The sequence below is a fragment of the Balaenoptera physalus genome (assembly GCF_965194825.1).
Source record: "Balaenoptera physalus genome assembly, chromosome: 16".
NCBI classification, from domain to species: Eukaryota; Metazoa; Chordata; class Mammalia; order Artiodactyla; family Balaenopteridae; genus Balaenoptera; species Balaenoptera physalus.
The window spans coordinates 89,866,182-89,883,160 of NC_138898.1; the positions used below are offsets into that span (position 1 = coordinate 89,866,182).

At 53.7% G+C, this 16,979-nt stretch overlaps 1 protein-coding gene across 8 annotated transcripts in view; it reads right to left on the bottom strand.

The window, feature by feature from the left end:
• SDK1 (sidekick cell adhesion molecule 1) overlaps window positions 1-16,979 on the bottom strand; it is a 1,005,745-nt gene that overhangs the window by 278,334 nt on the left and 710,432 nt on the right. For all 8 annotated transcript variants that reach the window (XM_082429098.1, XM_082429101.1, XM_082429099.1 and 5 more), the window contains 5 exons: window positions 11,437-11,546; window positions 9,651-9,801; window positions 8,852-9,089; window positions 2,171-2,286; window positions 644-833 (listed from right to left, as the gene is read on the bottom strand). In XM_082429098.1, the coding sequence (XP_082285224.1) occupies window positions 644-833; window positions 2,171-2,286; window positions 8,852-9,089; window positions 9,651-9,801; window positions 11,437-11,546 (805 nt within the window). The remainder of the gene's footprint in view (window positions 1-643; window positions 834-2,170; window positions 2,287-8,851; window positions 9,090-9,650; window positions 9,802-11,436; window positions 11,547-16,979) is intronic.

The following is a 16,979-nucleotide window of genomic DNA, read 5'->3' on the forward strand; positions in this document are numbered from 1 at the left end:
TCACTTCTGTCAGCTGCTTCTGAGCCTGGGTTTTTTGGGGGGAGATTGGCATTCTCCCCCAGAATATTCAGCACAGTCTATTTAACGAAGATCATGTAAAGGAGCTAACCTTTAAGTGTTTGACATCTACAAAGTGGAGAAACGTACTTCCTGATGATTTAGACAAAGCCGTCAAGGTGTACTTGTTACTGCGGCTGCGAACCCCGGGTATCCTGGGAGCCCGTCGCACACCGCACTCTGTGGGGCCGCTAATGACCCCCTGCTATGCAAACGAGAGCGGGAAGCCCAGAGAATCTAGACTCGAGGCACGGGGTCTGCAGTGGGGTTTTTCAGCCAGGTTTGTGCCAACACCACCAGGCCTTCGGTTTTTCTGGCCCAGCCTGCCCGGCCTTTACTGCACTGCCTACAGCAGAGCTACGATGAAATTGTGCTCAGGCTGATAATTAGGCCGTGAACATTCACTCCGGCTGAAACTGGCCATAGAAGCGCTCAGCGACCAGAAAACAACTTTGTTTTGTTTTCCTGTGCTGAGACGAAGAAAAAAGAGTGTTTTGAAAATTAAGTTAAAAATGACAACCATACAAGGGGTTTGGATGGCGACAGCAAACCTGGGAGACGGGCAAAGGCGCAGCCGTCGACGTACCGTCATCTTTGGTCCGCTCCAGGATGGGGGGCGAGCTGGGGACCCCGTTCCCGATGCGGGTGAAGGCCAGCACCTGGAGCTCATACAGCACGAACTTGCCCAGACCGGCCAGGAGCGCGGACTGCGTGTGGTTCCCTCGGACCACGTGGCTCCTGGGCTCAGGATCCAGATCTCTGGCGCGGAACAGGATCTGAGCATGACACGCCGGGGGGGGGGGGGGGGCGGTCAGGAGGACGGTGTGCAGGGAGGGGCCTCGGCGGGCCTGGGTCTCAGGACCACGCGGCAAGGACCAGGCAACTGAGGGTCCTCCCCCTGGGCAGCTGTGTTGAGGGCTTAGGGATCTAATTCCTATCCGCTGGCATTTTGGGGGAAAGATGGAGATGAAGCAACCGGACTCCAGACTGGAAGGCAGCTGGAGCTGTGCCCCAGCCACGGCCGGACTGGGAGAGCCAGACGCCCCGCTGTAATTCACAGGTTTCAGGTGCCCAATGGCAGCCACTAGAACCAGGGCTCGCTAGGAACACAGAGACATTCTGCTTCCTGTACAAGCAGCCAGCAGCCACTCGCTTGCCCGGCTTCTTGGGAGATTAGGCTCCTGCCTCAGGAGACCTGTGCTCTCCCGCTGAACCCGAGGCCCCGCCCCGGGGCTATTTACTGCCCACACTGCAGACACGGCACGCTGCGATGCCCCCTCCACGGCCCGCCTGCTTCTCCTTATTCCCTAAGCTCACCCTCTCGGAACTGGTCCCTAAGATCAGGGACCAGAAGGCCGTAAAAGAGGGGGTCATCAGGGAGGACTTTGAAAAGGGCTTGGCGAGTGCTTTTCTCCCGGGTCCAGGTAGGGGGTGTGGAGTGCTGGTCACTGAACCCACTCAGTGGGATCGCCATGTCTAAAGGGGCCAGAAGGGAGCCATCAGAATGCCGGGGTTGGGGGAGGGCATGAGAACAGATGGGGGAAACAGAGAATAGGATCTAAATGATGGGAAGCAGGGAGGAGAAGGCAGCAGCGCATGAGACAAGCGTGGCCTTGTGGCCAAATCCAGGAAGATCTGTCCTGCGTCTTGGGGGAGGGGACGGAACAAAAACAGAGTAGGTTTTTAAGGGTCTGGGTAAACACACACAAGGCTAAACCCAGAAACGTCTTCCAGAGAAGCTGGAAGGTGTCCAACCCTCACCGCTGATGACACACGTGCAGACACACGTGCAGGGATCTAATGATACGTCCTTAGCATTTTACAGAATAAGCCACTTCTCACACCAACCCTGGGAGGGAGCTACCATCATTCCTCCCACTTTACAAGTGAGGAAACAGGCTCGGAGCTTTCAGTGCCTTGTCTTGGCCCACATGAAGACGGTACACTGATGCCTCATCTCCAGGCCGTGATGAAGGTAGATGAGACAAGTGACGTGGAATCAGGAAACAGGCCAGAGCTGGAGGTCGGCAGGAAAACATGAGCTCACGGGTCTGGGGAGACAGGTGCCAGCACCTTCACAGCGTGAGCAGAGGAAGGTCACCTGAGCACATACCTTGTAGCCCAATATGAGCCCATTCTGGTCCTGTTCGGGCACCGAAGCCCACGTCAGTAAAATCTGGGTGGAGCTGACGGCCTCGGCTGACACATTTTCGGGGGCGGCTGAAGGAACTGTAGAGAATGAGTTAAATAGATTGGCACCCAGAGTCTAAAGGCTTCTACAAATAAAGGTCTAATTTTTACCCACATAATCAAGTTGTCCTTGAGACAGCAATGTATTCTGAACATTTCACAGTGATCAGATTAAACCTGCAGTGATCAGATTAAACCTGCACAGAAATGTAAATCTCTTTAATATTAGCAACAAATTCCATAAATCCTGGGTATTTAGGAGCTCAGTTTTACCTGAGTCCACCCAGCAAGAAAATAAGCTTCGTCTGATTCTTCTATTAACTTGTGAGAACTGTGACTTTCATCTTAGATGGAAATCCTCACTTTCAGACACCTGTTTACTGACATCTCTAAACGGGGCACTTTGTGGGGGGCAGGTGGGTGGAGAGGGGAGGAGGTGAGGTTCTGATCTGCACCAAGGGGAGGGGAGGGGAGGGGAGGGGAGGGCAAGGGAGGGGAGGGAAGGGGAGGGGAGGGCAGGGCAGGGGAGGGGAAGGGAGGGCAGAGGAGGGGAGGGAGGGGAGGGGAGGGAGGGGAGGGGAGGGGAGGGGAGGGGAGGGAGGGGAGGGGAGGGGAGGGGAGGGGAGGGAGGGGAGGGGAGGGGAGGTTTACCAAGTGCACATCCCTGTGTGGGGGTAACAGGCACCAAGAAAAGGGCAGCTCTCAGCAGCCCCCAGAGCCTCCACGGTCAAAAAGTAGAACACGTCAAGTTCACGAATCTCATGGGTACATAACAGATGATGGGGCTTTGGCATCTTCTCAGTCACCCCTCAGGACTGCCCTGTGGGCTGGTTCACTCATTCATTCGTTCACTCACTGATTCATTCACTTGCTCACTCATCCATCCATTCGCTCACTCATCCATTCACTCATCCATCCATTTGCTCACTCACGCATAAGTACTTCCTCCTCATGGCACAGCCACTGTGAAGGTGACTTTGTTAGTCAGTTAGTCTGAATCCGGAAAGTAACGTGTGTTTGCACGACGACAGTGCGCCCAACCTATGATTCATAGAGTTCCTACACTGAAGTGATTTGGTCTTTGTTATGGATTGAATTGTGTCCCCTCAAGTTCCTGTGCTGGAGTCCTGACCCCACGACCCAGAATGTGATCTTATTTGGAAACAGGGTCGTTGCAGACATAATTAATAACATGAGGTCACACAGGGGTAGTGTAGGTCCTAATCCAATAGGACTGGTGTCCGTATGAGAAGAAACAGATGTGCACGTGGGGAGAACCCCCTGGCAGGACTGGGCTTGTGCTGCCACAGCCCAGGAGCTTCTGGAAGCTGGGGGCTGGCTGTGACAGACCCTCCCGGCCCATCCAGAGGGGGAGTACGGCTCTGCTGACACCTCGCTCTCCATCTTCTGGCCTCCAGAACTACGAGAGAATATATTTCTGTTGTTTGAAGCCACCAGTGTGGGTCCTTTGTTACCGCAGCCCCAGGAAATGAACACAGGCTTTAAGAAAAAATGCCAGGATTCATGCTGGGCCTGGAAGAGGTGCTGCTCCATTGTCTGCAAGCTTGACCTGGTCGTTCCCACAACTGGCAGGTCTGGGATGGGGAGAAGAGGAGGCCCAGCAACAGGCTGCCACCTCACAGGGCGAGCTTCTGGGGGACACTGAACCTGGGCTCGGCCACCTCTGTCCTGGGAGGGCTGCCAGCCCCAGGAAAGGGCGACTTCCCCGGCTTGACGCCCAGGAGGCAGCGGCCCCCCCCCTTGCCCACTTGCTACACTGACTGCCTGTCCTCAGAGCTCAGGCACCAGACCGGCTGCCGGTGCGGGTTGGCCGACGCGCCCACAAAACAGAGATGCCGCTGTTGGTGCCTGTTAGTCCCAAGCACAGGGGCCCTCCTGACATTTCTGGAGGGAGAAGATGCCAGTCAGCCCACCGGGTCGATAAAAACTTTTTCTTCCCAAATATGTCAGTTGAGAGTCATTCATTCCGTTATTCAGTCGTTCAACAAAATAATATTAATTTATTAGAGCAGATAAGTGTCACAGGAAAAGAATCTTCATGGTTTCCGGTTAACTCAGCCCCCTGAAGGGGAGCATGCCTGCCACACATGCCACCCTGTGTCCCCCTGCCTCTGGCGGTGGCTCCCACGGCGCCACCGGTGCTCTCTGTGCCTTGGGGGCTCCCACCGGGTGTCGTAACTTCCGAGGCAGTTACCAGGACATTGTTTACACCCATGCTTATTTTATAAAAAATCGAGTGATAAGCTGGCACCTGGAATCAACTGTGAATTAAAGGAGTCATTATCATTCAAAGAGACGGTAAGCCTACCATTTATCTGACTTCGTTTTCTGACTTTATTTAGAATCAGGTGAGAGCAGAAAATATACTCTATGCCCAAGATGCTAGTGCTATGTTCTAAACTCCTGTCCCTGTCTGTGAAGAGAGAAGCCATTGTCATAGCAACACAAATGGTCAACCTCTCAATCCTTAACTGTTTCCTTTGGGTTAATCTTTGAAACCGTAAGTGCCCAATTCTCACTGTAGATCTACAAATAATAGCTGATTTTCTAAGATGCAGTGACATGTGCATCCATTTACTGGCAGGCCATCCACATCTCCAGAGAATGAGGGCAACCCCGTGATCACAGCAACTCAGCCCTGGCGCCTAGAACACAGCTGGTTTCCTAACGAGAAGACAGGCAGAGAAAATCGCAGTGTTCAGGATGAACATTTCAGCTGATTCGAGTCCCACCAGGATAAACTCTGCCATCTAATTACAAAGTATTTATGTTTTTAAGATTTGAAAAAAAAATCTTATTCATTACCTAACTTGAAGGAGATTCAACTTCTTTCCCAACCTGAAATCTTGAGTTTTGAGACCGTCCTAGAATCTCCCCTTTCATTAAACACAATACCATTTAAAATGCGTTTTTCCTTCAGTTGTTCTCTCTCCTCTACAGGGTTTCTCACTCCTCAGCTCACAGCTACTCCTCACGTAGTCTCTTTGATTTTTAGGGCCTCATTTACCCTTATAATATATCATAATATATCATAAGGTGTCATGAAACCAGCTCGATCGCATTTCAAAACGGGAAACCTCATTTAAATGTGGTTCAAGATGTTCTGCTCGGTGCCTCCATCACTGGCTTTCAGCACGTCTGCGCACCGTGCTGTTTCTAAGCACCGATGGATGGCTATCTTCACTGAGGTGATGCTGGGTTCCAGAGGTGGGTCTGCAGTTCTCCTCTCCTCCCCAGCTCTCTCCGACCCCTCCCTGTCCCCATCAGCGGTGGTGGCAGCACTCTGCCAGTGGGCCCATGTAGCCCCTTCACGCTCTTCGCCAAATGCTGAGCGGTGATTGGCAGGACCAGTCCGCTGAAGGGGCTGATTTCTCTGCTGGGGAGGCCACCTGTCCAACCTCGGCAGCACCAGGGAAGACATGACATCAAAGCTGCCACAGCTGGGAGGGGCTTGTGGGTCAGAGGTAAGAAGCTTCCTGCAGCAGAAGGTTCTGCAAGCTCCATTTGGAGGTGGGGGTACTGAACCCCTCCAGGACCAGCCCCAGATGGAGGGGCCAACATGACAGCACCAGTTTCCCTAGAGGAGAGAACAGCCCATGAGGGGTCCCAAGGAGCCCACTCTTCTGGTATTAAAAATATCTGAAATCTGAACCACCCATATCTTGAAATGAAGATCAATAACCCTATTATCAAGTTGTAATGGAAACACCTGTTGAACCAAAACTGTTCTCTTCTTCTCCAAGAGATATGTGTTGAACCAAAATTTCCCACTGAACAAATATTCAGTTGAAAACGAAAGATAATTTTCTGCAAGCCATAACCCTCAAAAGAAGAAAGAACGGGATAGCTGGCAAAGCAAAGTGTAAGCTGTAGGAACAATTCTCACTCGAGATCGGAGGCTTTCTCAGCAAGCGAACTATGAGCACGGCCACCGTCAGCTCCGCTGGCCTCTGCACACGGCCCTCTTCTGGCCACACGTACACACATTCGCCAACCGAGACAAAAGCAAGCCCACAGTGCTTTTCCGGGTGCAAAATCTATACCTCAGACCACGACACTGCTCAGCGAAGTCTTTTCAGAGTCTGCGTAAGAGACGATCCAAGATTGTCTGAGGAGAGCAGAGGTAGAAGAAAACACTGGAGTGAGTTCACACGTAGAATGATGGCCTCTGACCACTGTAAAGATGGCTGTTCAGCAGCTGGAAGGATTTTTACAAAAATATAGTCTCAGTGCAGCAATTTTGCCACTGGTTTACTTCGTTCTTTGAAAACTTACCCCAAAATATTATTTTCTGTTTTTAATGACACTTTCTTCATCTTTACATAACATTTAGTTTGTTGTTTTCTGAACAATATCCTTGAAAAGTGTAGCTAGGTGTACAATTTGAGGTTGACAGTTATTTTCTTTCAGCTCCTTCAAGATTATGATTCCATTGTCCTCTGGCCTCTCTTGTTCTTGAGAAGTTGGCTTCAAAGGGTCTTTGTAGGTAAGATGCCTTTGCTCCAGATGTTTTTAAGATTGCTCTTTGGCTTTTGTATTTGCAGCTGTAGTGCAGTGCATTTTGGTGCAGATTTATTTTTATTTATTCTGTTCAGGATTCATGTCTTCAGTCTGATACATGATGTCTTATATCAGTTCTGGAATTTCTCAGCCATAATCTCCACATATTTCCTCCCTCTCATTTCCTTCCCCTTTCTCTTCTGAGTCTTATTAAGTGTATGTTGGACCTTCTCATTCTATTCTTTATGTCTTTTAACCTCTCTATCATACTTTCAATCATGATGTCTTTGCACTGTATTTTGAGGGTTTTTTTTTACTCATTTCCAGCTTCCAGTTTGGTAATTCCCTCTTTATCAGTGTCTAACCTACTTTTTACCTCAATCAGAGTGGTTTATTCAATGACTGTGTTTTATTTGTTTTTCCTAAAAAAAAAAAAACTGTTTAAAATGGTATTTTAATCTCTACTTAAAGTTTTCATGCTTTCCTTTAATAATTAAAGACTTTAATATTTATTTCCAGTTTTATTGAGATATGATTTGTATATAACATTGTGTAAGACTGAGGTGTACAACATACAACATGTTGCATATTTTAATCTCATATACTGCAAGATGATTACCACCATAGCATTTGCTAACGCCTCCATTAGGTCACATAATTACTGTTTATTTTTCTTTTTTGTGATGACAATGTTTAAGATCTACTCTCTTAGTGACTCTCTGTCTCTCTCTTTTTTTTTGAATTATAACTGACATACAGTATTATACTGCTTCCAGTTGTACAACACAGTGATTCAGTTCTTAACAACTTTCTATAATCACTATCCTGTACATAAGGTTACTCAGAACTTATTCATCTTCCTACTGAAAGTCTTTAATAATTTTAAATGTACTTATTACATTTTGAGGTGTCCAGCGTGGAAACAGCTGCTGGGAGGAGCTGGCTTCCCCTGGCTGCCCTCCCGTCCCACACGGGCTTCCAGGGTGACCTCTCAGCTTTTGTACCTGTGGAGCCTTGAGAAGACAGGACATGCCCTGGGCTCAGGAAGCCTCCGAGGAAACAGCTAAGTCACAATGGAGCTAGTTCACCGTCTCAGACTTTCTACCTTCTTCTCACCCCTCGTTGGGCGGAGGTCAGGAAGGTATTGAACAGCGCCCCCCCTGCCCCTCCCCCCCACTGGATACATCAAGCACTGGGAGAGTGTCACGGGGTAAGGGGATGGTGAGAGGAGCAGAGACGTTCTTCCTTTTCAGGAGAAAACCTCACTATTTCAGACTAGTGGAAAGAGCTGGCCTGTGCGTCCTTAAAGACTGTTAGCAACACTCTTTTCTGTGTTTCTACAAACTCGAACCAGGCCAGTAAGGGTCCTGCAAACCACTGTTGACCACAAAGCCTAGAAGATGAGCATTCTGTAGAGAGACCACTGAAAGTTTTCCTTTCCTTCCTGACCATGAGCGGTACCCCGAGCCCGGCGGACGTGAGCAGAGGATGTGTGCCACTTCTGGGCAGGTGTTAAGACACAGGTGCGCCCACCCTTTGCTTATTCTTCCCCTCTGGCAGCTGCATGCAGATGACAGTTAATTTACAGGACAGCAGAGCCTGGGTCCTTGAATCACCTCATGGACGAGAGCCACCCAACAACAAGAACACCCATCTTAGGCTGTAATGAGAGAGAAATAAACTACCATTGTGCTAAAGCAATAGAACTTTTGAGGGTCTATTTTCTAGCGCAGGGGAGACTCAACACATCACATGCATGACTTTATCAGGAGGAGGTCCCGAACACCTTGCATTATAAAGATCTCCTTAGAGTCTCTGTACACTCCTACTTTTCATCATTGGTGGTGAGAATTACCCCTAATTAAAAAGATAATAATGCGAGTCTAGCCCCTGGTAGAATTCATCATCAATTTCAAAGCAGCGTCATGGGCTCTAATGCAGTTGGACCTAATTACTCAGGAAAGTGTCAACACAGACATATCAGGGGAGTGGGGGTCGAGCCAGCGAGATGCCAGTGACACTGCGGACGCTCAGCTCGGTCTCCAGGGAGACACGGGGAGGGCCCGGCCAGCCCTCGTCTCACCTGACTCCCGTGTCCGGCCCCGGACGGCCTCGCTCCAGGGCCCGGCCCCGATGGCGTTGAAAGCCTGCATCTGCAGCTCGTACTCTGTCCATTCCTCCAGCCCCTCGACCGTGAGCTCCCTCTCCAGCCGGTCGCTGATGACTTGGGCCAGCGCAGTGGACGGGAGGTCGGGGCGCCAGCATGTAACTCTGTAGCCCACGGACTCGGGGTTCCCATTGTACTGTGAGTCGGGCAGCGGCTGGAAGTGGACAACAGTCTGGGGTGAGCCAAGGTCTTGGAGCCGCCCCCCGCGAGGGTCCCCATGCACGGGCCTGTCTTAGGGGGCCAAGTCCACGGAAAAGATATTCTGGGGTGAACAGTCTTAGGACCTTTATTCTACTTTACCCTGGAACTTTTCTTCTGTTAATTAAATGGAGTCCTGTCAGTAACTTTGGCTGGACATAATTTCTTTTAATACATTTCAGCTTAATTTTGTGGGGAAATGTTCTGATTCAATATCAGCCTGGCTCTCTTACAAATACTGAGTATTGGTTCCGTGTCATCCTGGCTTAAGGACTTAACAGGTTCAGCCTGTAGGGCCATCGGCTTCCCTCCCCAAAGAATATTCCTCAGTTCCAAGAAGCCAGTGAGTCATGCTACTAATTAATAAGACAGCCGGGGTTGGTCTGAGATCCAACACCGACTGTAAAATGCAATACTTCCTGGTTTAATGATGAGATGAGTTTTGACCAGGACAAGGCAAGAGTAGGAAATGACTAAGCTCTGGGCTCCCACGCAGGCCCCCCGCCTCCCAACTCACCACCCAGCGGAGCCGCAGGCTGGTCTCGCTTGCGGTTCGGACGGTGACGCTGGTGGGGGCCACGTCCGGGGGGGCCTGCAGGGTCTGGATGACCCGGGAGGACTGACTGAAGGGGCTGGCACCGACGACGTTCTCCTGCCTCATTCGGAACCTGGAAGCAAAGCCGACAACCGGAGTTACTCTGCACAAGAGGTTATGTGGAAGGATGGAAACCTGCCCACACCTTCCAGGTGTATGGGGTGGGCGGGGGCAGATATGTGTCTGCCCGCGTCACAGAGGCCATTGCTCAAGGCCGCTCTCTTTCCACCTGGTTTCATTAAAAATGTGAATTACATATACGGCCTCTTTCCCTAAAAGCCTCCACAGAATGGTAAACGCACCGCAACTCAGCAATTTCCCGTTCCAAGGGAAGCATGACTGGATGGGTTACGTGGCCAGAATCTGTGCCATCAGATGCCCTTGGCTGGTTCAAGTTTAGGGCGAGACCAGGGGATTAGAGCTCAAGTAGCTCTTTAACGGAAGTGGAATGTCAGAATGTCGCTACCGGATGACAGCTTTGAAATTCCAGCGTCTCTTAATGACCAAGGGTGCCCTGCAACCCATTCTCTGTTGGTTCGGGAGAGGAGCAACGGCCCCAGAATCCACACTCTGCGACTCTCACCCCATCGTTGACTTGCCTTTTTCCTTATCTATAAAACCAGGGTGGAACTAGATGTTCTTTAAAGTCGATGTTAATGTTCTCAGTTTTTATCTCTTCTTTATTAATATGTACAACTATGTGAATTGAACTTATACACCAGAAAAATACCCTAAGTAGACACACATTAATTATAGGGGCTTCCTAAATTTACGTGATTTTAAGACAGGGATACTGATCTCTAATCGTGCTTTCTGATCTCTGAAATAACTACACAGCTTATACTAATTTCATATGGCAAGTCTTGCATCCCAACAGGTCATTTTATGCTGAATGTTTTTCTCTAAAAACAAGTGTATCTTGATTCATCTGCTCTAATCTTAGGAAGGATGTTAAAATGAATGTAAGTTAAACAGCATCTCTCATTAGGTTTTTTTAAAAAAACCCTAAGTTTGGTATTGTACTGAGAAAGTGTTCTTCGCAAAGATGTAATTTCACCTTTTACTCCCTGAATTAGTCATTCTTAGTCTTTTGTTCCCCAGTCTTATGAAATGTATCCATCCTGGCAGAACAGTGACTTTATCAAACTCAGCATCTGGTGATAAACTGGAAATTCCACCTCCTTCAGTGACCTTATGGGAAGTCACGATGTCTCTAAGAGCCCACGATCACCCTACCCTTTGTTTAGGCCAAGGATTTACCGCCTGGAGACGTTTCAGGATCAAGAAGCAAAGGTTAAATGGCACATTAAGTGCTTGATTTGTGCTAGTCCTGGGCGGGGAGGGGGAGGCAGAAGGGTATTCTGAGGACGTCTGCTTTGTGTACACAGAGGTCGTGGAGTTTTGTAAAGAAAAGCACCACATCTCCAACCATGTGGGTCTTGGCTACTAAGCCTAATATACCAGCCATGATGCCGGCTGCCTGGCCAGCGACGTTGGTGGCAGGGACGTGGCTGACCTCGCATCGGGTACCATCTCCCTGGAATAACACTCGACCTTGTCTCGTGCCCCGAAAGGTTCCATTTACTGTTATGGCCACCTGGAAGTGTCTCGCTTACCCTCATGCAGCTAGGTTTCACTACCGCAGACAGGGGCCACCTGTGGGGGGCGCCCCCTTCCTCGTGTGGGGTTCATGGCCTGCCGCTCTCACCTGTAATGAGTGTAGGGCGTGAGGTTCGGGATCTCCAGCGTCTGGGCGTCAGGCTCATTCTCCTCCTCGTAGAGGGTGACCCACTCCTCCTCGTCGCCGATGGCTCCAACCTGGGGAAGGGAGGTCTTGGGACCGGCTGGACGACACAGGGCGGAGGCTGCCGTTCATGTACGTGCGGCCGCCCAGTGTCCCCCACGAGTGGGGCGAGTTGAGTCCTGTGTGTGCACACCCCCAACGTGTGCCTCGGAGACGTGGGCTCCTCTGTCCCTGCCACTGGGTCTGGGGGGTTTCAGTCACCAGCTTACAGTCAGGACCTGGGCACAACTGCCCGAGCGCTCTGAGACCGCGGGTGCAGGAGAGGACCTGGCCATCGGGTCCTTCATTCCTGCTGAGGGGATAACTTGTCAGAGAAGACCTGCCCAGGACCCCACGGGACCTGGGTGGCCGGGTGTCCTCACGGAGGGTTCAGAGCCGTCTCCACTGCGGCCGAGCATGGGGCTCCGCCTCTCCCGCCCCCACCCTGACCCCTTCTGCCCAAACACGCACCAAAGACACCGCCGCTGGCCGGGACACTGGAGGCCCTTCCGCAGGGGACTCGCCGCTGCCCTGGGAACCAGCTGAGGTGGTAAAGACCCGCCTCGGGGCACGGCTGACCCCTTTCCACGTGGGGCGTCCTGCCTTCCCTCTGGCCCTGCCCAGTGACCCGCCTCCTGCTGATTTCATTCCCGTCCGTGAACCTCCCGTCCAGTCGGCTGCCCTGGAGGTATTTTCACGTGGCTCTGACCCTTCCAGGACCACCCAGCCTGCCCCTGAGCCACACCTCTCGTGATTCTCGCCACCTCCTGAGGCAGCTTCTAATTCTGCCTGCCCCAGCCTCTCCGTCCCACTCATGCCGCCTTGCAGAGCCCCGGGGCCTGTCCCAGCGAGAGAACAACGCGGGACGCGAGTCACCACCAGCCAGGGAAGCCTCTGAGTTCTCTGCAGGTCCCTGCATCCCTGTCCCAGGCAGGCTGGCAGGTGGTCATGGGAGGGCGGCGCGAGAATTCAAACGACCTTGGTAAACCGGAGAAACGGACGCAGAGGACGAGAGGGGGACGGCAAACACGGGGCCGGGCGGCATGAGTCCCCAAGAAACTGAACGCAAAACTCCAAATACCCTTGACTAAACACGTGAAAATGGCTTGGCAGCTCCTCAAAAACCTAGAATCACCACATGACCCGGCAGCTTCGCCGCTGCGTCTCCACCCAGAAGAAGTGCAAACTGGTTCTCTCACAAGTCCTTGGACACACACGTTCACGGCCGCTCTGCTCACAGCAGCCAAGGGAAGAAGCAGCATGAGCGGCCGTCAAGGGATGATGGAGAAGCAAACCGCGGTGCAGACACAGGATGGCACTACTCAGCCCAGGAAAGGAGGGGGGCACTGACACCCGCTACAGCGTGGGCGGGCCTCGAAAGCGTGGTGCTGAGAGAGAGGCCAGACCCCAAAGGCCACGTACTGTATGATTCCATTTCATGAAATATGCAGAATAGGTAAACCCATAGACACAGAATGCAGACTGGTGGGCGCCAGGGGCTGGGGGAGGTGGGGAAGGGGAGTGGCAGCCTGGCGGGCACGGGGGGTGGGGGGAGCCCGGGAAAGGTTTCGGAACTAGACGGAGGTGGTGGGTGCATGTTGCAGAGGCGCCAACTCGTGAACCGTACACGCTAACACGGTTCACTTTATGTTTATCAGGATTTCACCTCGGTTAGAAAGCATCAAAATAAAATATGGGATGACCAGCCAAAAACATATGGCAGGAGGTCCGAGCGGCTAATGAGCCCGGGAGTCAGCAGAGCAGCGAGCCGCTGAAGTGACATCGGGAGGAGGCGGCCCGAGGCCAGGGCCCCGCACCGAGGGGGCCAGCTCTCCGCATCCTCAGCGCGGGACCCCACAGAAGGGGCTGCGGGTTGGCTGTGGGGCTTTTGCTCTGATGAGTGTAACCTACAAGTGTAGGGCAGGGACACCCGAGGTCACAACCCCCGCCCCCAGCAGTGCTCTGGCTCCTTTTTAAAAGGCCTGGATTTGAAGGGAGGTCACATTCTGGGGGCTCAGGTGGGTGCCGCACGGCTCCGCGGACCCCACCTGCCACTCTCCCTGCGGGCCCAGCCGTCATGACCTCATGGCATCATATAGTCCCAGACGCCCGAACCTCCGCAAAACACACCCAGGCCTCTGCCCCTTCTCCACGCAGCCGGCAAGCTCCTTCGGGTCTGGGCAGCACCAGGCCCTTGGGGAGCCTCCATGAACGGGACCCCCTCGCCCCCCACGATCCTGCCCCCCCCACCCCGGCCGCCAGAAGGTGATGTTCTAGTTCTGTGCTGTGTCGGCACCTTCCACGTGCCCCGGTGCAGGGCTGATCACGCCCAGGTCTCACGCAAACACACAGCGCGTGTCGAAGGTTTACGTTGCTCACGGACGAGGGAACCAGCAGGCGCGAAGGTGGTTCAGAGGAGAGCACCTGAGGCGGAGTGTGAGTCAGCGCAAGGAAGGAGGCCGCAAGGAGACAGCGACACGAGACGTGAAACCGGTCAGAAGGGCAGCACAGCGGCAACCTGTGGGTCTGCGGCTTCTACAGGTTTGCGCCTCACTTTACAGGGTCTGGGCCAAATCCTAACAGTAAGTCAAACACAGTCAGTCAGACTCCTTAAGGCAGAGGAGCGTTAGGCAGACTTATTCAGCAAGGCTCTAGCTCTGGCTGGCGCCTGCAACCTCCGGCCCGCGGGCCGAACCCGGCCCACCTCCTGCTTCGTAAATAAAGTTTCACTGGCACACGGCCTCGCTCACCAGTTTGTGTACGGCCGGCCCCACGTTCATGCTCTCACAGTGCAGTCGCGAAGCTGCAGCAGAGACCCGCTGGCCCCCAAACCTACGTGCTTACCACACGACCCACCCTGCCCGCGTCCCGCCACAGGGTACGCGGTGTGTCTTCCGCCTCCTCCCGAGGCGTCTTCCACGCTTGTTGTCACTTGTCCCACGAGCCCCCGAGGTGGGTTCAGGGTCTGACTCGCCGCTGAAGCCCCAGCACCTCCCCCAGGGTCCAGCCCAGACTCGGGGCCCGACCCGTTGGTTTAATACACGAATGAACACACAGACAAACACGTGTGTGAGTTCCAAGGCAGTATTGCAAACGGGCTGCCTGGCACTGAGCTCCAGAAACAAATTACTACGGAGAACATGATTGTAGTTCTAGACCTCGGCGGCGGCGGGGGTTACATTTCTATAATAAAAGGTTTACACTCGGATCTAAAGAGACGGGATCCTTCTCAGTGAGGAAGAGGAGTCCTCTGATCTCTGCTGGGCGCCTCGGGGCTCTCTGGTTGGATTTCAAGACCATCACCACGACGGACTTTCTAGAAGCAAGCGGCTACTCCCTAACGATGCGCTGGGCAGAGAGTGTGGCAGGATTCTTTAAAGATAAAACAAACCAGAGCTCCGTGGGGAGGCTGGGATTTTAACACATTTTTTTCCTTCTCTTTCTCTTAAAGCTAAGCAACAGCACTTCACAGTACTTATTACAAGAGCAGAAATGCCACACATTTCAAATGTCACTCAGCGGGGGGTGGTCATTAGGACCCACCGGGGAGCCCGCTGTCCTCTGCTAAAGCCCAGGGGAGGCTGCCCCCTGCCCACCTCCACGGCAGGGCTCTGGGCCGCTGCTCCCACGGCCGGCCTGCACTTGGCGCCTTCGGACACGCCTGCTCTTTTAATTCCTGGGGTCCCAGACCCCGCCAGCCTTGCCAAGTGGTTTTTCCATCAGGGCCCGAGTTGCCACGGCCGCCGTTGCCACGCTGAGCTCAGCAGCCGGAGGCCGGGGATCAGTGGCCACTCAGAGGCCAGGCGTTAGCCTCGTGCACAAGGTAACTGCACGCGGAGAGGAAGCGTGCGGCCCCGCAGCTGCGCAGGGAGAGGCGCAGCAGGCCGGGGAGGGCGGGAGGCAGCAGCTCGCCTTTCATCCAGAGCTAAGGAGGGGGGAAAAGATGCTCCGAGAATCCACCCTACGGAAACCTGCCAAACCCTGGTGTCAGCAGGAAAACCCGCCTGCCGAGCAACCTGCACGGCTCCCGAGTCCCCTCGGCTTCTGAGCCGGGTCCCCACGCCTGAGCCAGTGGAGCCTCCCAGGGAGCCCCGGACACATGGGGCCACGAGGGGACTCAGGGTGGACAGGGCTGGAGGCCAGTTCCCGAAGGGTCCGGACAGCCTGCGACCCCCATGAGCCGGCGGGGGCGGGGCGGGGCGCCCCTGGCACCGACTGGCGTCAGCTCGTGAGGAGGCTTCCTGCTCCGGAACGGCCGGAAGCCGGATCCCCGCCCTCCCCGCTCCTCCTCAGCACCTTGCCAGTTGCTTATTCGTTTACTTTTTAACTATTTAACACTCCTCTTATCTTCAGAAGCAGGATGTGAAATGACCATTTGGTCTCCCTGGATCTCAAATGCTGCTCTCCTGGGTCTGTGACCCTGGGTACTCCTGGTCCCCTCTGGCCTTCCAGCCACCTGTCCTCTGCTTCCTCCTTTGCCCGCAGTGACCCCTAAACGACGTCTCTCCCGGGTCCGTCCCGGCCCCTCCTTTCTCGCCTCGGCAGTCTTCTCCTTCCTCCTGGCATTTGGGGCCCCTCCACGAGGACGTCTCAGACCCCGGCGCGGCCTTGGTGCCTCCTGACCGCCGGCAGGACGCTCCTGCTTCCAGCCCCCGAGCCAGGGCCTCACCCCCGACGCGCGCTCCCCCTCCCTCCCCCTGCCCGATGCTGGGAGGCCCCTCGGCCTCTCTTCCTTCCCTTGATTTCACTGACGGGACCCCAGTTTAGAAGCTCGTGACCGGTCGCTTGAACTATTTGGATAGTCAAGCTCAGTGACTTAAAAGAAAAGAATGACATCTCTTGGAAAAGCCTCTCTTCCTTAAAACAGACCAAAGGTTCAGGGCTGCCGGCTAGCCTGCCCTCGGGTCCAGTCGTGGCCGCCGGCCTAGCGAGTCCGCTTCCCTGATGAGCAGCTAGAAAGTCACAGGTCAAATGGAGCCCCCGGCTGTGGACCTCAGGAAGGACTCCCTTCCCCATCGGTCACCCTACACAGCCCAGCCCACCATGCCCACAACGCACAGGCCTCCGGAATTTCTGGGCCTCACCTGCTGCGGCCATAAGTGAGAGACCAGGTCATCATCCAGTTCAGATGGCACACGGCTTTGCCCGCCGGCCTAGGCTCCACTGAACGGCCCTCACTGTCCGCAGACTCGAGGCCGACCCCCCAGTCTTACCTCCTCCCACGCACCCCTGGGTTTTTGCCACCTTATTCACATCCCCCCTGAAATATCCTTCTAGGAACCAGTTTTTCCATAAAGTCCTCCCCCACCCAAGAAGAGGCTTCTCCTGGAAGCCACCTGTGGACGCACGACTGTCCCTGCACTGGGGGCCCCTGGGGGCCTGCCTTCCTCGAGTCTGTGGGCCCACTGTGCCTGGCCCAAGCCCCGCACCCAAGAGCTGCTCCACAACGCCGGCGGCTCGGGGCCGGT